This window comes from Lissotriton vulgaris, chromosome 5, assembly GCF_964263255.1.
Source record: "Lissotriton vulgaris chromosome 5, aLisVul1.2, whole genome shotgun sequence".
In the NCBI taxonomy this organism is placed as follows: Eukaryota; Metazoa; Chordata; class Amphibia; order Caudata; family Salamandridae; genus Lissotriton; species Lissotriton vulgaris.
The window spans coordinates 1,341,008,041-1,341,025,442 of NC_141693.1; the positions used below are offsets into that span (position 1 = coordinate 1,341,008,041).

The 17,402-nt window shown below is 46.8% G+C and overlaps 1 protein-coding gene across 1 annotated transcript in view; it reads right to left on the bottom strand.

The window, feature by feature from the left end:
• The window catches only part of SYCP1 (synaptonemal complex protein 1), a 5,090,281-nt gene that overhangs the window by 980,195 nt on the left and 4,092,684 nt on the right, over positions 1-17,402 (bottom strand). Inside the window, exon 35 of the mRNA XM_086919665.1 lies at positions 1,902-1,964. Within this exon, the coding sequence (XP_086775791.1) occupies positions 1,902-1,964 (63 nt within the window). The remainder of the gene's footprint in view (positions 1-1,901; positions 1,965-17,402) is intronic.

Genomic DNA, 17,402 nt, shown 5'->3' on the forward strand with positions numbered 1-17,402 from the left:
CATGCAGGAGCAAGCCATGAAACTTTTGCCATGTATATAGCATAACAAACATAATGCAAAAATGTGATAGTTGCTTCAGAATTCCAAAAAGTGTATTTCTTTAAAATGCAGAAGTGTTTCACCTTAGTGCATCAGATTATATCACTGCATAGAAAGATATTTACTAAAAGTGATTTTGAACTTGAACATAAAACATTAATAACTTCCCACAATGCCGTTAGTGAACTAAGAGGCACGTCAGAAGTCCTTTAAACCATAAACGTGGCCTAGATTGTTTTTATAGATTGAGTAATATTTCAGTCTATTAAATGAAACATAAATTAAACAAAGTGAACTCATATGTGATAATAAATTAAAATGAGGCTCTGCGAAAAAGAAATATTTGCCTAGGATTACACAACTTGGACAAACGGGAAGCAGTGATTAGTTCTAGGTTACCTGGTTTCAAGTTTTAAACTCAGCCACCATATGGGTATCTCTGACACATTCTCTCTCTTCTGTTTTACATTAAAGGTACTGTTTTGGCTTTTATTCTTGGACCAGAGAAGAAAACCCGACACAGACAGAGCAGATCCAACTCAGGGCCGCAGACCAAACGACCAAGCTAAGAATGCTTTGGTTGGGGTGGTGTCATGCCCTAAACACTGCACCGCCCCTCTGAAGCTGCGCCACTGTTTAGAATCCAAACGATGTGGGGGCAGATTTAAGAGTTCTGGTGTATCTCTGCAAATCAGCAGGGATGCGCCAGAACAGATGCGACACGCCTTTCCCTACCTGCGCAACAACAAATGCGTCTCATTTACAATGCGGCGCACCGTGGCGCAAGGATAGGGCGATGCGTGTCGCATCCTGTGGCATAAGGGCGGTGCATTGCTGGAGTCGTGCCGCAAGCGTCACGCGGCTCCAGCAATGCTCAGGGGCGCCCTATGCCTAACATGCGGCATCACTCCTTATGTCTGCTTCAAGCAGGCGCAGGGTGTTAACGCAGCATGGACGTAAAAGTGACTCAGTGAAATCTTGTAGATTTCACTGCGTCACTTTTACGAAGCGTTCCTGTGACGGAACGCCCACCCAGCGCCGGAATGCAAGCATGAAACCTAATGCACGTTTCATGTGGCGCAGGGCTTTACAACGTGACGCATCTCCCTAGATGCGTCAAGTGGTAAATAAGGCGCAACGTGGCGCATGGTTTATGCCAAGGCTGAGTCACAGAAGTGAAGCAGCTGCGGCTTAATTGTGGCTTGTAAATGTGCCCCCAGGAAGTAAGCAGATTTGCCCTGTATACCTTTTGCTGAAGAAAAGTTAATAAGACTTAGGCACGAACATCAAAAAATGTCTAAGCAGTTAAGGGATTAATCTGGAGATGATATTACTTGAAAAGTGTTCGGGGGGCCCACACAAACGCGAAGATATTCAGGCAAATTCCCATGATGGAGAACTAGTATTATGTAAGTAAGTAACTTTTCCACAGTACTCCGTGAATTTGTTTCTGATATGCAAACCATGAAAGCTTTAAGGCGTTCTTCCTTAGACTTCACAGTAAAAATAACTAAGCTGTTCGGTCACAAGGGCGGCTCCAGCCGAATAATCCTTAGAGGTACTTTCTTTTTTCTAGTCCTGGGCCTTTCAAAATCTGATCTTGACATTATTTTCTTTACAAGTTTATTTCAAGACAAATGATTATTTGGAAATTGACTCAAGAGATGTCATGTACACTTTGGGGCAAATAGAATATAAAGTCATAACACTGGAATACTGGAAATACTTCTTTCCTGTTATGTCTGTACTGCAATTTCATAACTTCAACAATAAAATTATTTTTCAAGTATTTTAGTTACAATTTGATGTCACACTGTATTAAGAAGAAACTTGAACAATTAACAGATAACATTATACTGCACCTTGTGTTTTATTTCTTTTCTTAACGACATTCTGGTGTCTTTCAATTCTCTTGAAACTTTTCCCTGCAAAAATAAATGTCAGACCCAAATAATAATTCAAATGTGGTTCAATGGTAGAAAATATATTTTTGAAGTCAATAGGTCTCGCATTTTGGCTTTGCTAATGCAGACCGATTAGCTTTACTAGTGCTTTTTGGTGAAGCTAAGTCAGCATTGACAAAAACAAAAATATTTTAAAAAGTGCACAGTTTTGATAAAAAACATTTACAAAGAACGTATTTTATCTCCCGGGTGTCAAGCCAAACACATGTTTGAAAATAGTGCAAAGTAGACTATATTAATTAACCTTAAAGGAACGACTATGTGCATGCGTTAATGATGTAAAAGTCTCATGTGAGAGCATTTAAAGGTAATGCGATTCTAATTGTCACGCTTACAATGAAAAATAGTCTATGTTTTAATCAAGCAATTATGATTTTGATGTAAAGCAACCAATTTAACAGAGCGTTAACACTCTTAAGCGTATTATGCCACTTACTACAATGGGTTTATGATCAGGATATCCTTCCACCGGAACAAGCCGGCTTTAGAAAGAACCATGGGGCCTTATTTATGAAGGCCTTGCGCCACCGGTGCGTGTCTTTTTCCCTTTTTAAAAGTCACGTAAAAGTGGCGCAAGTCCTTCATAAATAAGGCCCATGGCACCTTATATAATATAGCGGTTGTTCAGACAATTGTGGAGAAATATGTTTTCACCCTAGGGATGCCAGTTTATACAGCCTGATTTCTCCAGGGCGTTTGACAAGGTGGACCGCCAAACTCTGTGGAGAAAACTTGTCTCCCTCAGCATTCCAAATCATCTCCTGGGTCTGATTATGGAATTGCACACTGACACCTGGTGCCAGGTTCTAATGGGAGGTTCACGGGGGTTAACATGCAAAATTAGAACGCATAATGGGCTTAAGCAGAGTTGTCTATTAGCACCACTTTTATTTTCACTGTATATCGCTGATCTCCATGGCGCTTTGAACTTGGTGAGAGGGGATGCCCCTGAAATTGGTCGAATGTCAGTTAGGTCTTTATTGTACGCAGACGATGTTGCAATATTTGATTTAACACCTATTGGACTGCAACGCCGTCTGGACGTTTTAAATAAATATGCAGAGGTTCATTTAAAAAAAATTAACATTGCAATAAGCAAGATCTTGGTTTTTCGTAAGAAGGTGCTCAGAATAAAGAATGTTTAAGATGGATGCTTGGTTATGAAAAAATGGAATTGGTTGACTGGTATGTATATTTAGGGAAAGTTTTTTCCAACACAGGTCGAGACTTGGAGCATACTAAACACTGTGTTAGTAAAGCCGTCTCCCAGGCAAGTGCATTAAACAGATTTTATAAAACTTGCGGGAGACGCCATTTTAGCCATGTCTTATCTGTTTTTAAGGTTAAAATCCCACCCTCGTTAATATATGCTGCCGAGGTGGTGGACATGAATTATTGGCTTTTGTTTGACAAGGCAGAAGGACAAATTATGCGCCAAATCTGCAATTTAAATTCTCTGGCTGCCCCACATGTTCTTCGCCTTGAATTTGGATTAGTCTCGTCCTTTATTTTAGCCCAGGCAGCAGTTCTTAGGTGGGGTAACTCTCTTCTTGGGGGAAGAGAGTACTCTTAGGGCTGCTCTGAGAACAGACATTTTTTGCACTCTAAAAGCACAATCCACATTTATAGGTGCTTTTTATGTGCAACTGACAGTTTCAGTCTTAGTTTAACTCCCGCTTCTCCAATGCCTAAATCTGGTTTGAAACAGTTCTTAAAGAAATTCAGATCCCCTATCAGTTTAGCGAGAGACGCTGCTTTCAGTAAATCCAGGCCCAGTAACGTGGCGGTCAGTGGGAGAGCATTGGGGAACAAACCACAGCCTTATTTAACTTGGAATTTCCCTCATGGGATTAGAAGGCTGATACTCCTACTGAGACTTAATCTGCTGCCTTTAAGAGACGTCACTGGCATCTGGGATAAAACAACTAGAGAGAAGAGAATTTGTGAATTGTGCCAGTTGCAAATCGAAAATCTAAATCATGTCTTATTTGCATGTTCAAAGCTGCAAAGTGCCAGGCGAGTGTTTTTAAAACCAGTTTTTATCAAATTCAATATTCACTCTGCTCAGGATGCACGTTCTCTGGTTTTGTCCTCCCCGAATGAAATGGTTTGTTTTAAGATATACCAACTTTTTAGAACATTTTTGTCGATTTATTAGAATTTTGTCTAACAGTAGTATTCTAGTTCCGATTTAATACCAATTGGTTGGCTATTTATTTGCTCCATGTATTCACAGCATCATTTGCACATTTCTTAGTAAGTATATAAGACATTTTATCGGTCGGTCATGTGATTGTATTACGTATTATAGCATTGTTTGCACATTTCTCACTATGTTTGATATAATGTTATAGTAATGTATAAGGAAGGAATTTTGTACTGCATGCAATGTTTGTCTTTTTAAATTATTGGTGTGTTTTTGTGGACCTCCGTAGGAGTACCAAAACAAAATAAATAAATAAATTGGAATTGGAGTTAACAGTCTTAATAGAGCCTTCAATAATTATTTAAAGGAAGATTCAGAATGTGAGTGCACTTAACCTCCGAGGTTGTTTGTTGTTTATTAGGAGCTAATAAAAGTTTTACAGCACTGAAATATAAATATACCCTAGAATACGGGCATATGTCAAAAAACTAGGTGGCAGTATGGATCCAACAAAAATGAAACAAAGTGCATTCTTTGAGGGTTTTAGGAAGCTAATGGTTCGGCCCTTCAAATGGCAAGAAGGACTTGAAAAGTTACAGTGTCTTAGAGGTCAACTTCATTTTGCCATGTAATTGTCACACTCGTATATTGTATAAAAGATGGAGATGTTACACGTGACAGGCGTAAATTAGTATGTGAAAGGACAGCAGGCTATAGCTTCAGATGTAGTAGCAGCTATATGGTAGTGCGGGTTCACATAATTTCACCTATGTCAAATGTAATCCTTGCATCTTAAAGAAATAAAGAAGCAGGATGGTCTTTATGTAATTTAGCTTGGCAAGACATGTTGTATATCCTAGCCATCAAGGTATTTGGAGCGCACAGCAAAGTAACAAAGTGAGTAAATGTAAAGTATTGTGTGAGAAATAAGTATGAAAATACTGTAGTAAGGATGAAGTCCAACAAATGGCTTCCTTGCACACATCAAAGAATATTTTCATTAAAGCATATAAAGAGCGGCCAAAGAGTGTGGGGAAGGAAGTATAAGACACATGCTGGGATGGTGGTAAAAAAGGAAGGTTGAGGGAAACTGACAGAGGAGTATAACTGTTGTAAAAAAAACGTTAGCTGAAAAGGTGCTTTTTAGGTCAAGCATTCGAGACCTCTTGTATATACTTTAGTATATACTTATATCTATATGTACTTTGTGGGCTCTAGAGATCAGCTCTAGGACTTGTCGCTTCTGCTTAGGGACTTTTATTTCTGTTCAACTGCCTCTATTTAACTGTTGTGCTAGAAAACGACCAGTAGAGGTCAGTAAAATGCCAGAATTGCTTTCTACTTGTTCAACTGACTCTGTTTAACTGTCTTTATTGAAAACGACCAGTAAAGGTCAGTAAAATACCAGAATTCCTTTTTGCTGAGGGACTTTCTTTTTTTTGTTTTTTTGGCAATTGCCTCTATTTACTTTCTTGATAAAAAACGATCAGCAGAGGTCAGTAAAATACTAGAATCTTTTTAGCAATCTCTACATTCCAGTCCCTAGAATTTGCCCTCCACGAGCACCCGTAGACAATAAAAAAATTAAAATCTTGTATTTTCTGTGATATGACCACCGAAGGCCCTGCTTTTATATTCAAAACAGAGCTTTAGACTACACCTTTTCCTGCTGAAAGGCACTATTTCTCCATGTGTTCCCATACATGGCATGTAACGCAGTTTGGTGCTGACTTTACCTCCATGTAAAAGAACAGTAGATGTTTCAGCACCCAGGCTAATGTGCTGCATAGTTAAATACATATAAGGTCTCTAAGGCGAGAGCGATTGCCTTGCAAATGCTTGTTCAAGCAGTATCTGACAGTGTGTACATATGAATGTGAAAATGCTGTAAACCCACGCTTGCCTGTAGAGAGCCTCTCAACTCTTTTAGCCGAATATAAAGGAGCAAAAAGAGCACAATGGAAGCAACCCTGAAAGGTTTGAAGCAACGAACAGTGGTGTACCTGAAAAATAAAACAACCCCCCCTTCCCATCCCCTAAAAAACCAGCCCTAGACTGGAGAGCGCCGTGGTTGAAGATAAATTGCGCCCTTACTGATACTTGTGAATAATAAAATGGGACAGCAGTTGGGCTCCTTTTGTGTTCACTTGTCGGTTCCTGGGTGAGCAGTGGATGGCCTCTGAAAACAAACAACTCCGTACGTACCCCAGCTCACTTAAATCACCCACAGCTTACCTGCATCAGGATGATGAAGGTTGTAGGAAGCTGGCACTCTATATAGTGTACTAATAAGAAGTACACTGTCCACAAAGTCCAGTGGGTCTCCAATAGGTTTACAGAGGCCAAAGTAGATAATACAAATGCTCTCTTTTGTCGTAGTGTGGGTGAGCAGTTAGGCTTATCACAGGGTAGTGTATCAATTACTTACAGAGAATTGCATTACTCTGAGTCCAACTCCCTCGGTTCTATTCAAACGAGTTACTTACCTTCGGTAACAATGTATCTGGTAGAGACACAGTCTAGCCGCAGATTCCTTAACTTAGAATATTCCCCAGGCGTCAGACTGGATTTGGAAAAAACTTTTCCCCTAGCAGTACCTCTGCACGCCGGGGGCGGCATCGCCCGGTTCCTTCCTGACGTCGTCCACGGAAGTGACGTCAATGGAGCCATACAGCCCCCTCCCCGGCCTGCTGACGTCAGTTTTCTTGTAGGAAACTTTTCCGCGCCACAACGCCGAGCCACTACAAAAACAGTGAGGGTATTGGAACGGTGTGCGAAAAAGAGAACAAAATTCCGTAAAGCAAGAAGAACAAGAAACCATGAAATGAGAACCCGCACTATGTGAAAAGGGTACTCAAACCGTGAAGGAACCATGCAAAAAGAGCAGTCAAGATTTGAAGGAAGGGAAGGGGACGAAGCAGAAACAGCCCTGCCCAGACAAAGAACCACACCTCTCCGAAGAGGCAATGGCATCAGAAATGAAGGGCATGACAAATGAAGAACTGTGCGCAACCACAGAATGGATGCGCATGAAAGACAGCCAGTAACCACATGGCAGAAAGGCAAAGTACAAGAAGAGCAGAACAACATGTGTCGTGGTGGAGTACCAAAAGTAACAACAGAGATCACGTGCACCATGCTCCCCACAATGACCGACGAAGAGGAACATGACCAATAAAAGCTCAACCCAAGTATATGAGCATAAACAAAAGGTGCCCCAAGGTAATGGAGGGGAAACAAGAGGTGGAAGGAGGGTGGAATGAACATGGGATCTCCACGCCAGTAACCGCTGGGTGGGAGATCTGTAAATGCACATAACTTATCCACCCAAATAGAGAAATGGTGGAGAGCCAATGCGCTAAAACAGAGCGACACACCTTGCCCCAAAGGCAGGCGAGCCAGAGCACCCCTCAAGAGGGCCAAGGCCACCTGTGAGGAGGCCAGTGGGCAGATCCCCACCTGAAAGGCCATCGCAGAATGGGGAGGATGGATGGGCGTTAAGGAATCTGCAGCTAGACTGTGTCTCTACTAGATACATCATTACCGAAGGTAAGTAACTCGTTCATCTGATAGAGGCATCTAGCTGCAGATTCCTTATCTTAGAATAGATACCAAAACCATAACCCTTTGGAGGGGGGTCGGCGACTGACAACCCACCAAGTTTCAAGAGAAGGGATCGATCAATTAATTGACCAAAACACGGTGGGGACAGCTAATGCCAGCACGGCCGACACCTGACTCATGAAGCTCCGCAGGGAAGATATGAGATGGGGAGGTAAAGGCACCACATCACGTAGAGGACAGATGAGAAGTCAGTCGTCTAGGAAGAATAAAAGAAGGAAAAGCACAGAATCAATAAGGCCAGTGTATGATGGAAGAACGTGTAAAAACCTCTGCAAAAATAAGTATAAGGTAACACCAGATCCCACGCATTCCCAATAAAAACCGTCCCAAGGAGGGACAAGTCAGTAGGTCAGCGTCAGAGCAGACAAACAAAGCACACATGACGGAGGATGCTAAAAAAGGAAAGTAAGGGAACAACATCACCATGCCTAGATATACAGAACCGTGGCCACCAGAAGAAACACAAATATGGATAACATGATACACACATGGAGACAGTGGGTACCATAAACCCTACACCACGCCTTTGGAAAAAACCCAAGGACTGAGGTATCAGGAAGTCAAGCCATCCACCGTACCCAAAGGCGCCAACGGCAAAGGAAAACCGGGAGAAAAAACTCTGGCGAATGACACAGAGATCTCGCGCTCACAAGAGAGAGAGAAAAAGAGAGACGTGGGGTAAGGACCCCCAACACCAGACACGTGAAGCTCAGTAAATATGCATGCAGTAAGCGTTACCCCTTGAAGCAAGGGGAAGAACCCAGGAAGCATGCCCCAGGAAAAAGAGACTCCACTGCAGGTACCAAGAGCACCAGTGCGAAGTGGGCAGAGCAATGGCAAGATACCCAAAGAACAAGTTACTTACCTTCGGTAACGCTTTTTCTGGTAGATACTATATCTGCCTGTGGATTCCTCACCTTGTGAATATCCCCCTTGCGCCAGCAACATTCGGAAATTCTTTTTCATAGCCTCGCGCCGATGTGGATAGGACGTCACAGAGACGCTGCTCCGCTCGCGACTCCGCTGACGTCACCGACGCACACAATAGGCCCACGCCGGCGTGATGACATCAGTTCCGCCTTTTTTCCGTGCCATCGAGGCACACGGACGGACCAATGACAGTAGATATATACAAAGTATACACAGCATACAATAGCCAAGGCAAAACACACAGTGTAAAGCAAATGCAGGGAAGCAAATGAAACATTTCCTTGACAACAAAATAAATATACATTACAGTACAATAACTCTGGCATAGAAGAGTGGACAACGGGGAGGCGGGTGGGTCAGTGAGGAATCCACAGGCAGATATAGTATCTACCAGAAAAAGCGTTACCGAAGGTAAGTAACTTGCTCTTCTGATAGATACATCTGCCGTGTGGATTCCTCACCTTGTGAATAGAGTCCCACAGCAGTCCCCACTCCCGGAGGAGGGTGTCCACTCTTCTAAACCAGGAAATCCTGAAGGACAGAGCGCGCAAAGTGGCCGTCCCTCCTGACTTCGGTATCCAAGCAGTAATGCTTCGCGAAAGTGTGGAGGGAAGACCAAGTTGCCGCCCTACAAATGTCCTCCACAGGAACACCTCTAGCCAAAGCAGAGGTAGTTGACTTAGCTCTAGTGGAATGAGCCCTAATACCCTCTGGAGGTTCCTTACCGGCCAAAGAGTAGCAGATCTTTATACACAGAACGATCCATCTTGATAAAGTTCTTTTATGGACCGCTCTCCCCTTCTTGCAGCCAGCAAAGCCAATGAAGAGTTGATCGTCCAAGCGACAGTCTTTAGTTCTGTCCAAATAAAAAGACACCGCCCTCTTAGGGTCCAGACGGTGCAACCTCTCCTCCTCCTTGGAAGGGTGTGGGGGAGGATAAAAGGTAGGGAGGGTATTGGATTGACCAAGGTGGAAAGGAGTCACCACCTTAGGGAGAAAAGCAGCCCTGGTCCTAAGAACCATCCGATCAGCATGTATGGTCAGGAACGGGGGCTTGGAACTTAGAGCTTGAAGCTCACTCACCCTCCTTGCCGAGGTAATTGCAACCAGGAAAACTGCCTTAAAGGTTAAAAGCCTCATAGGACATTTATGAAGAGGCTCAAAGGGAGAGCCCATCAGAAAAGTCAGAACAAGATTCAAGTCCCACTGAGGTACAATAAAAGGAGTAGGAGGGAACTTGTTTACAAGACCCTTCAAAAACCTCAAGACTACAGGTGACTTAAAAAGAGAGGGCTGATCAGGCAAACAAATAAAAGCCGACAGCGCCGAAAGATAGCCCTTAACTGTGGCGACTGCCAGCCCCTGTTGCCCCAAAGAAAGAGCAAACCGGAGCACATCCGATAAATGGGCCCTCAAGGGATCAATATCATTCTCACCACACCAAATAACAAACATAGACCATCTATAAGAATAGACAGTCTTAGTGGAGTCACGTCTGGCAGACAAAATGACATCCACCACATCAGGTGTGAGAGAATAGGAAATCAGGTTGCCCCGTTCAATCTCCAGGCATGAAGGAGCAATGTCTGGAGGTGGGGGTGTAGAACCTGCCCCTCCATCTGAGAGAGGAGATCTGCCCTGTGAGGGAGACGGAGCGGCGGGTGAGAGGAGAGGTGGAGTAGATCTGTATACCACACCCTTCTTGGCCAATCCGGGGCGACCAATATAACTTGGGCCCGGTCTTGGCGGATTTTCCTCAGAACCAGAGGAATCAAGGGTATGGGAGGAAACGCATAAAGGAGTTGACTTCCCCAACTCAACTGAAACGCGTCCCCCAAGGCTCCTTGCATCGGATACTGGAGACTGCAGAATAACGGGCAGTGAGCATTCTCGCGAGTGGCGAACAGGTCCACCCGAGGAGTCCCCCATGTCCGAAAGACGTGACGAACCACCTCCGGATGAAGCCTCCACTCGTGGTCGGCAGAGAACTGCCGACTGAGACTGTCCGCATGCACGTTCAGAACCCCGGCCAGATGATTTGCCAGCAGACAAATCTGATGGTCCTGAACCCAGGACCAGAGACGCAGAGCCTCTCTGCAGAGACACTGCGACCCCACTCCTCCCTGCTTGTTGATGTACCACATCGGGGTCGTGTTGTCCGTCAGGACTTGGATCGACAGACCGCGAAGGGAAGGGAGGAAGGCCTTGAGCGCCAAACGTATCGCCCGCAACTCTAGAAGGTTGATGTGAAGCAACCTTTCCTCTGGAGACCAAAGACCCTTGACCTCCAGATCCCCCAGATGAGCACCCCACCCTAGAACTGATGCATCCGTTATCACCGTGGCCACCGATGGAGGTAGATGGAAAGGCTTTCCTTGTGACAGGTTGCCTTCCACGCTCCACCAAGACAGATCCGCTGCAGTTTCTCTGGAGATCTTCACCGACTCCCCGAGATCTCCGTTGTGCTGATACCACTGCCTGCGGAGACACCACTGGAGTGCCCTCATGTGCCAGCGTGCATGGTTGACCAGGAGAATGCAAGAAGCCATCAGACCGAGCAGGCGAAGGACCTTCAGGACTGGAACGACCGCTCCAGGGAAAAACAAAGGAATCATTTCCTGTATGTCGCGAATCCTTTGAGGAGGAGGGAATGCACGACAAACAGTAGTGTCCAGTACGGCACCTATGAACAGGTTGCGCTGGGAGGGCACCAGGTGAGACTTGGGTACATTTATCGAAAAACCCAACCTGTACAACAACTGAGTTGTCTCTTGCAGATGATGGAGCACCTTCTCTGACGACTCCGCTTTGATCAGCCAGTCGTCAAAATACGGGAACACAGGTATCCCCGATCTCCTGAGATGAGCTGCCACCACTGCCATCACCTTGGTGAAGACTCGAGGCGCAGTAGTAAGACCAAACGGAAGGACCGCAAACTGGTAGTGCTGCGACCCAACCGTGAAACGGAGATACTTCCTGTGCGACTTCAGGATGGGAATATGAAAATACGCGTCCTGTAAGTCGAGCGACACCATCCAGTCTCCTTCCATCAACGCTTGAAGAACCTGAACAAGGGTGAGCATCTTGAATTTCTCCTGCTTCAGATAGAGATTCAAGATCCTGAGGTCCAGGATAGGACGAAGCCTGCCATCCTTCTTGGGGATCAGGAAATACCGGGAGTAGCATCCCTGACCCCTTTCCTGCTCTGGGACCACCTCTATCGCACCCTTTCGTAACAGAGTTAGAACCTCCTCCTGCAGAAGAGACAGATGTTCCTGAGTGCAAAAACCTTGACAAGGAGGGTAAACAGGGGGAAATTCCCGAAAGGGAAGGGCATACCCATTTTCTACAAGATTGGGAACCCAAAGATCTGTCGTAACCGATTCCCAATCCTGTAGAAAATGGGTAAGCCGACCCCCAACCGGACCCACATGATCCTGAATAGCGGATCTAGGGCTGCTTTTCTGCTGCAGGGGGGTTGGAAGAGGTGGAGGAAGAGGAGGGCTGACGTCCACGAGGACGCGCTCTTTGCTTTCCCCTGTACGATCTGTACACTGAATTTTGCTGCTGCTGCTGTTGCTGCTGCTGCTGTTGGCCTTGCCAGAAATTCCGAAAGGAGCGACCAAAACCCCTGAACCTTCTGCCGGAAGAAGCGCCCCTGATCTGGAGGCCCAAAGACTTCGCTGTTGCCCTGCAATCCTTGAATCGCTCAAGAGCCGCATCCGCCTTCTTCCCAAAGAGTCCTGAGCCATCAAAAGGAAGATCAAGCAGAGTCGCCTGAACATCAGCCGAAAAGTCCGATGACTTCAACCAGGCTGATCTCCTAGTGGCAACAGCGATGCCCATAATACGAGCCACAGAGTCAGCAGTGTCCAGACCACTTTGGATTACCTGGCGGGCTGCCGCCTGAGTGTCAGAAATCACCTCCTCAAAATCCTTTCGGTTTGCGTCAGGAATTTTAGGAGCCAGGATACGCAAGGAGTCCATCAGGGCATGCACATACCTCCCCATTAGGCATGTGGCATTAGTTGACTTTAAGGCCATACTAGCCGATGAAAAGGTCTTTTTTGCCACCTGGTCCTGTTTCTTTGCTTCCTTCTCACAAGGAACCTGAGGAAAGGCACTAAGCCCCTTCTTTGAACAGGCAGCCTGAATGACCAGGCTCTCTGGCGAAGGATGTGAAGACAGAAAAGCCGGGTCCTCAGGAGCGGCCCTGTACCTCCTTGCAACACTCTTTGATACGGCAGGAGCCGACAAAGGTTTCTTCCAAACTTCCATAATAGGATCAGTCAAGGCATCATTGAACAGAAGTAAAGGCTCAACCACAGAATTTGGTGAATGCAAGACTTCTGTGAGGAGATTAGACTTGAACTCCACTGTAGGCAGAGTCAATTGAAGAAGCTCAGCAGCTTTCCTCATAACCAGATGGTAAGGCTGGATATCCTTAGAGGGAGCACCTGAGCCTGAGGGCAACTCCCACTCTGGAGAGAAATCAAGGGTCCCTGAATCCGCCAATTCCTCAAAACTGCTCTCCTCTAGTTCACCTTCTTCAACATCAGACTGTGAGCCCAAGTAACTCTGCTCCTCCAAAAGGCGTTGTGCTTCTCTTCTTGACCTCTCCTTTACACGCCTCGCAGCCGGATCCACCAGCGGCTTCGACGGATTCGGGGCCGGCGCCGGTATCGAATCCGACGGCACAGAAGAATGCCCTTGAGGTTGATCAGGAGCAGGCGACGCCGGAATCGGCGTCGACGACTTCGGCGGAGCCGGGAATTGCCAATGCGGCGTCGGAACCGGCATGTAAGGCATAAACGGAGCCGGAGGATAGGAGTGAGGAACTCCCAGGCTGAAAGCCAAAGGACCCATGGGACCTGAAGGTGCACCAGAGGGGTACCATGCCCTTGAGAAGACACCATACATTGCGTTGAGAAACGCTGAAGGGTCCTGGCCTGGAGCAGGAAAGGGCGGCTGAAAACCATCAGGCCGGTCCTGAGGAGGGATTGAATTCGGCTCATCGACAGGCGCAGAATCCACATCCTCCCGGGCCTCTTCCTCTTCTCGGGCCAGGGACGGCGCCGGAGACGGATTCGGAACCGGTGAAGCATTCGGAGCCGGAGATGGAGACCGCCCACGCGACTCAGATGGCGAGGCCTCACCTTCATGCTCGGAGACTTCGAGGGTAACCACCTTCGAACGTACCTTCTTCGGTGACCTCGACCTCGACCTCGAGCCCGACTCCTTACCAGAGCGACGTCGGGACTCATGTCTCCTCTTCTTGTGCTTCTTCTTCGACTTCGAAACATGATCCGACGCCGACTTCGAAGACGACCTCTCTCGAGAAGCAGATCTCGACCTCGCCCTGGACTTCGACCTCGCCCTTCGAGAACGAGACCTCAACGACTTCTCCTTTCCAGCTTTCACCTTAGCAACCAGAAGTTTGGCTTCTCTCTCCCTCAGGGCCTTCGGATTCATCTTCCGACACGAAGAACAATCCTCCACATCATGGTCGGAACTTAAACACCAGATGCAGTCTTCATGGGGGTCGGTAATGGACATCATTTTACCGCACTCCCTGCAGGGCTTGAAGCCAGTCTTCTTGGATAACATCTTCGAAGAGACAGGATACAGAGAAGCAGAATAAAGTAACAAAACGGCAACAATGTACCAGAAGACTACAGAGATTCCCGATAACCGTTAGCGTCGACGACGCGGAAAAAAGGGAACTGATGTCATCACGCCGGCGTGGGCCTATTGTAGGCGTCGGTGACGTCAGCGGAGTCGCGAGCGGAGCCGTGTCTCTGTGACGTCCTATCCACGTCGGCGCGAGGCTACGAAAAAGAATTTCCGAATGTTGCTGGCGCAAGGGGGATATTCACAAGGTGAGGAATCCACACGGCAGATGTATCTATCAGAAAGTGAATGCATCCTGTCAACGAGGAAGGAACCCTGGCCTCCTGTGAGACAATTGGGGATACCAACCACACACTTCATGAGGAAGAGTGCAAAACACACAGACAGAAGGTCGACACAAAAAAAGCCATAACACGGGCAGAGTCGACAGAGAACCACAACCAGCGAAAGATCTGGAGTGCAACATAGACCACTAGACCACAGCGAGTCATAAACAGCAGCAGCAGCCCAAAGGCTGAAGCTGGTAACCCTCAGTGGGGCAAGCAACAAAGGAACGGAGTCCCTGCCAGGGGAGAGCGGATGGAAAGAGAAAACTAGGCAACACACAACAGTGACGTAATTAGAGGACATTCCACCGCCCATAGACAAAAACTCCACTGGGCTCGAGCCATGAGAGAAGACAAAAAATACATCCCCATACCAGGGATGGACCCGACACATAACGCAGCCAAGACAGCAGGTGCAAGGAACACCGTTGGCACCCTGTGACAGCTAACACATCGGGCATGCATACAGACCCTTTGCTAGATTCCTGACGCCGTGAGGATACCCTGGTTGTTCCACCCTTCACCTCACCTGTGCCAGCGCTACTGTTTGCCGCTCCCGCTTCGCGGGAGCCGCTTCACGGGAGGACTTGTGACCTGCTCTCTGTTTGCCCCGTGTTCACCTGTGGTGCAGAGAGGCTGCAGCGGAGGCGCGCGGCAGGGACTCACTCTTCCAGGAGTCCCTGCGTGACCACACAACATCCGGTCAGCGCCCCCTGCGTGCCCCGCCCACAGCCACCCTCCTTCCTTTAACATCAGGTGAAGGACCGATTAGCGGGACGCAAGCGGGACGCCGAGCGAAGCCCGGGCAAAGGGCGGGCCGTCTGTGGCCGTCCGGGGCCAGCAGGGGCCGGGACGGGCCACCCCCCTAAGAACACAGGTAAAATCGTGCTCTTTTTGACATTGGGCTATACAGCACTTGACTATTCTGCAGTAATTTTCATATGTCTGTCTATACCCCAATGGCTACTCGTTCAGGCAGATGTTCAAGGCGAGGGGGAGACTCCACGATAGGCACTATGGACAACTTCATAACTCGCGCCGTATCTGTTGTGGAGAAGGAAATAATCTTAGCAGAGCGAAGATTATCGCGGGAATATCTTGCACATAAGCGCTCTTCCCTGGGAACATTGGTACAGGCTATATCCCCAACCAATACTATTCCAGCAGAACCCTTAATTTCCACAACACCCAGTTGCATGCAGCCCTGTATTGTTGACTCAAGGGTAGATAATGGTCTTCTCGATATTATCCCTGATCCAGTGACAACAAACAGAACTTCAAGTAGTATTGCTACATTAAATCATCTAGCTACAACAGTAGCAGACCCACCTACTCTGCCCGTAATATTGATTCATGAAGCACCCACAGGACAAGACCCACCATCCCCCCGATAATAGCAAGTCGTGTAACACTAAAAAGGAAGAGACTAGTTACCCCCCATAAGGGCTATAGACTAAAGGCCCTTAAAAGAACACGAAGAAACCAAATGAACGGGGGTGTCTCTTGCAAATCCACAGGGTTTGAGACCATGCACACAGGGGCAGAAGTAAGTGAGCAGCAAGAGGGTGACCCTGCAAATGCTTCTGCCAGTCCTGTACCGGATATTGAACTGGACAATTGCCCAAAGGACCCATCAGTAGTCAACCCTCTGATGGAACAGATCCAACAGTTAATGACAACCTTGATTTTGCCTGTGACTGAAAGACTGAAAGGGCTCTCAGAGCGTTTGGACAAATTTGAACAAACCTCACTGGATAATTTCTTTGCATTAAAATCATTAGTAAAATTACACTCTAAGATTGGAGCTGATACCACAAGGGGAGAATCTAGCCCAACAATTCCCAAACCACCGCTACAAACTCGACCACCAAGAAAAGATAAGGTGACAGACCGGAAAAAGGACAACGTCGTACCAGGGGGATCGCAAGTAGACCCTTCTGGGGTGCAGTCAAACAATGAAGGAATACAAACTGCTGTCCCCCCAAAACCTGAGCCACGTAAAGGAAAAAAGGACGCTGTAACTACCACCTCTCAAACGTTGGCGCCATCGAGAATCGATGAAGGGATAGGAACCTCCGCTTGCACTACAAATAGCGGTCCTAACACTAAAGACCCAGTAGCTGATTCCAACTCAGGCAAATCAGTGCCCAAACAAGCTCCAAATGCTGACCTTCCACCTGGGTGCCAACCGTATGTGGTAGTGCTCACCGGCGTCCCTCCTCTGAAACCTGATAGAAGGGAGTCTTATGACGAACTCAAAAACAAGACCTTATATAAGTTAGTGAAAACAGACTTCTCCCATACACTATTAACTGCCAGGATATTCACGTTCGAAGAGTCAGCTGGTTGGGCACCAGGCCAAAGGACATAAGGGGGGACTGCATCTTGGTGAACTTTAAAGATCCTTCAGTAGCACACCTTGTGTACGGCCAAAATCAACGGAGAGGACATCTAGGAATCGGAACTTGTGACCTTAGTTACTTTTACCCAAAGCAACTAATACCAGGTAATAGAGACCCACCTTGTGTAGGCATGATGAGTAATAGGTACTCGTTCTTTGATCCCCCAACACCCGGTGGTGGAATGCATTCACAGAATTTACAGAATATGGGAGTGGACACACATTGGTCATAGTGGGGTCGATGACAAGAAGGAGAGTGTGAATGTTGGGAAAACCATTCCCCAATACTCAGTGACCACTTAAAGGATTCATGTGTAAGACTAAGCGCAAGACCCTGTGTA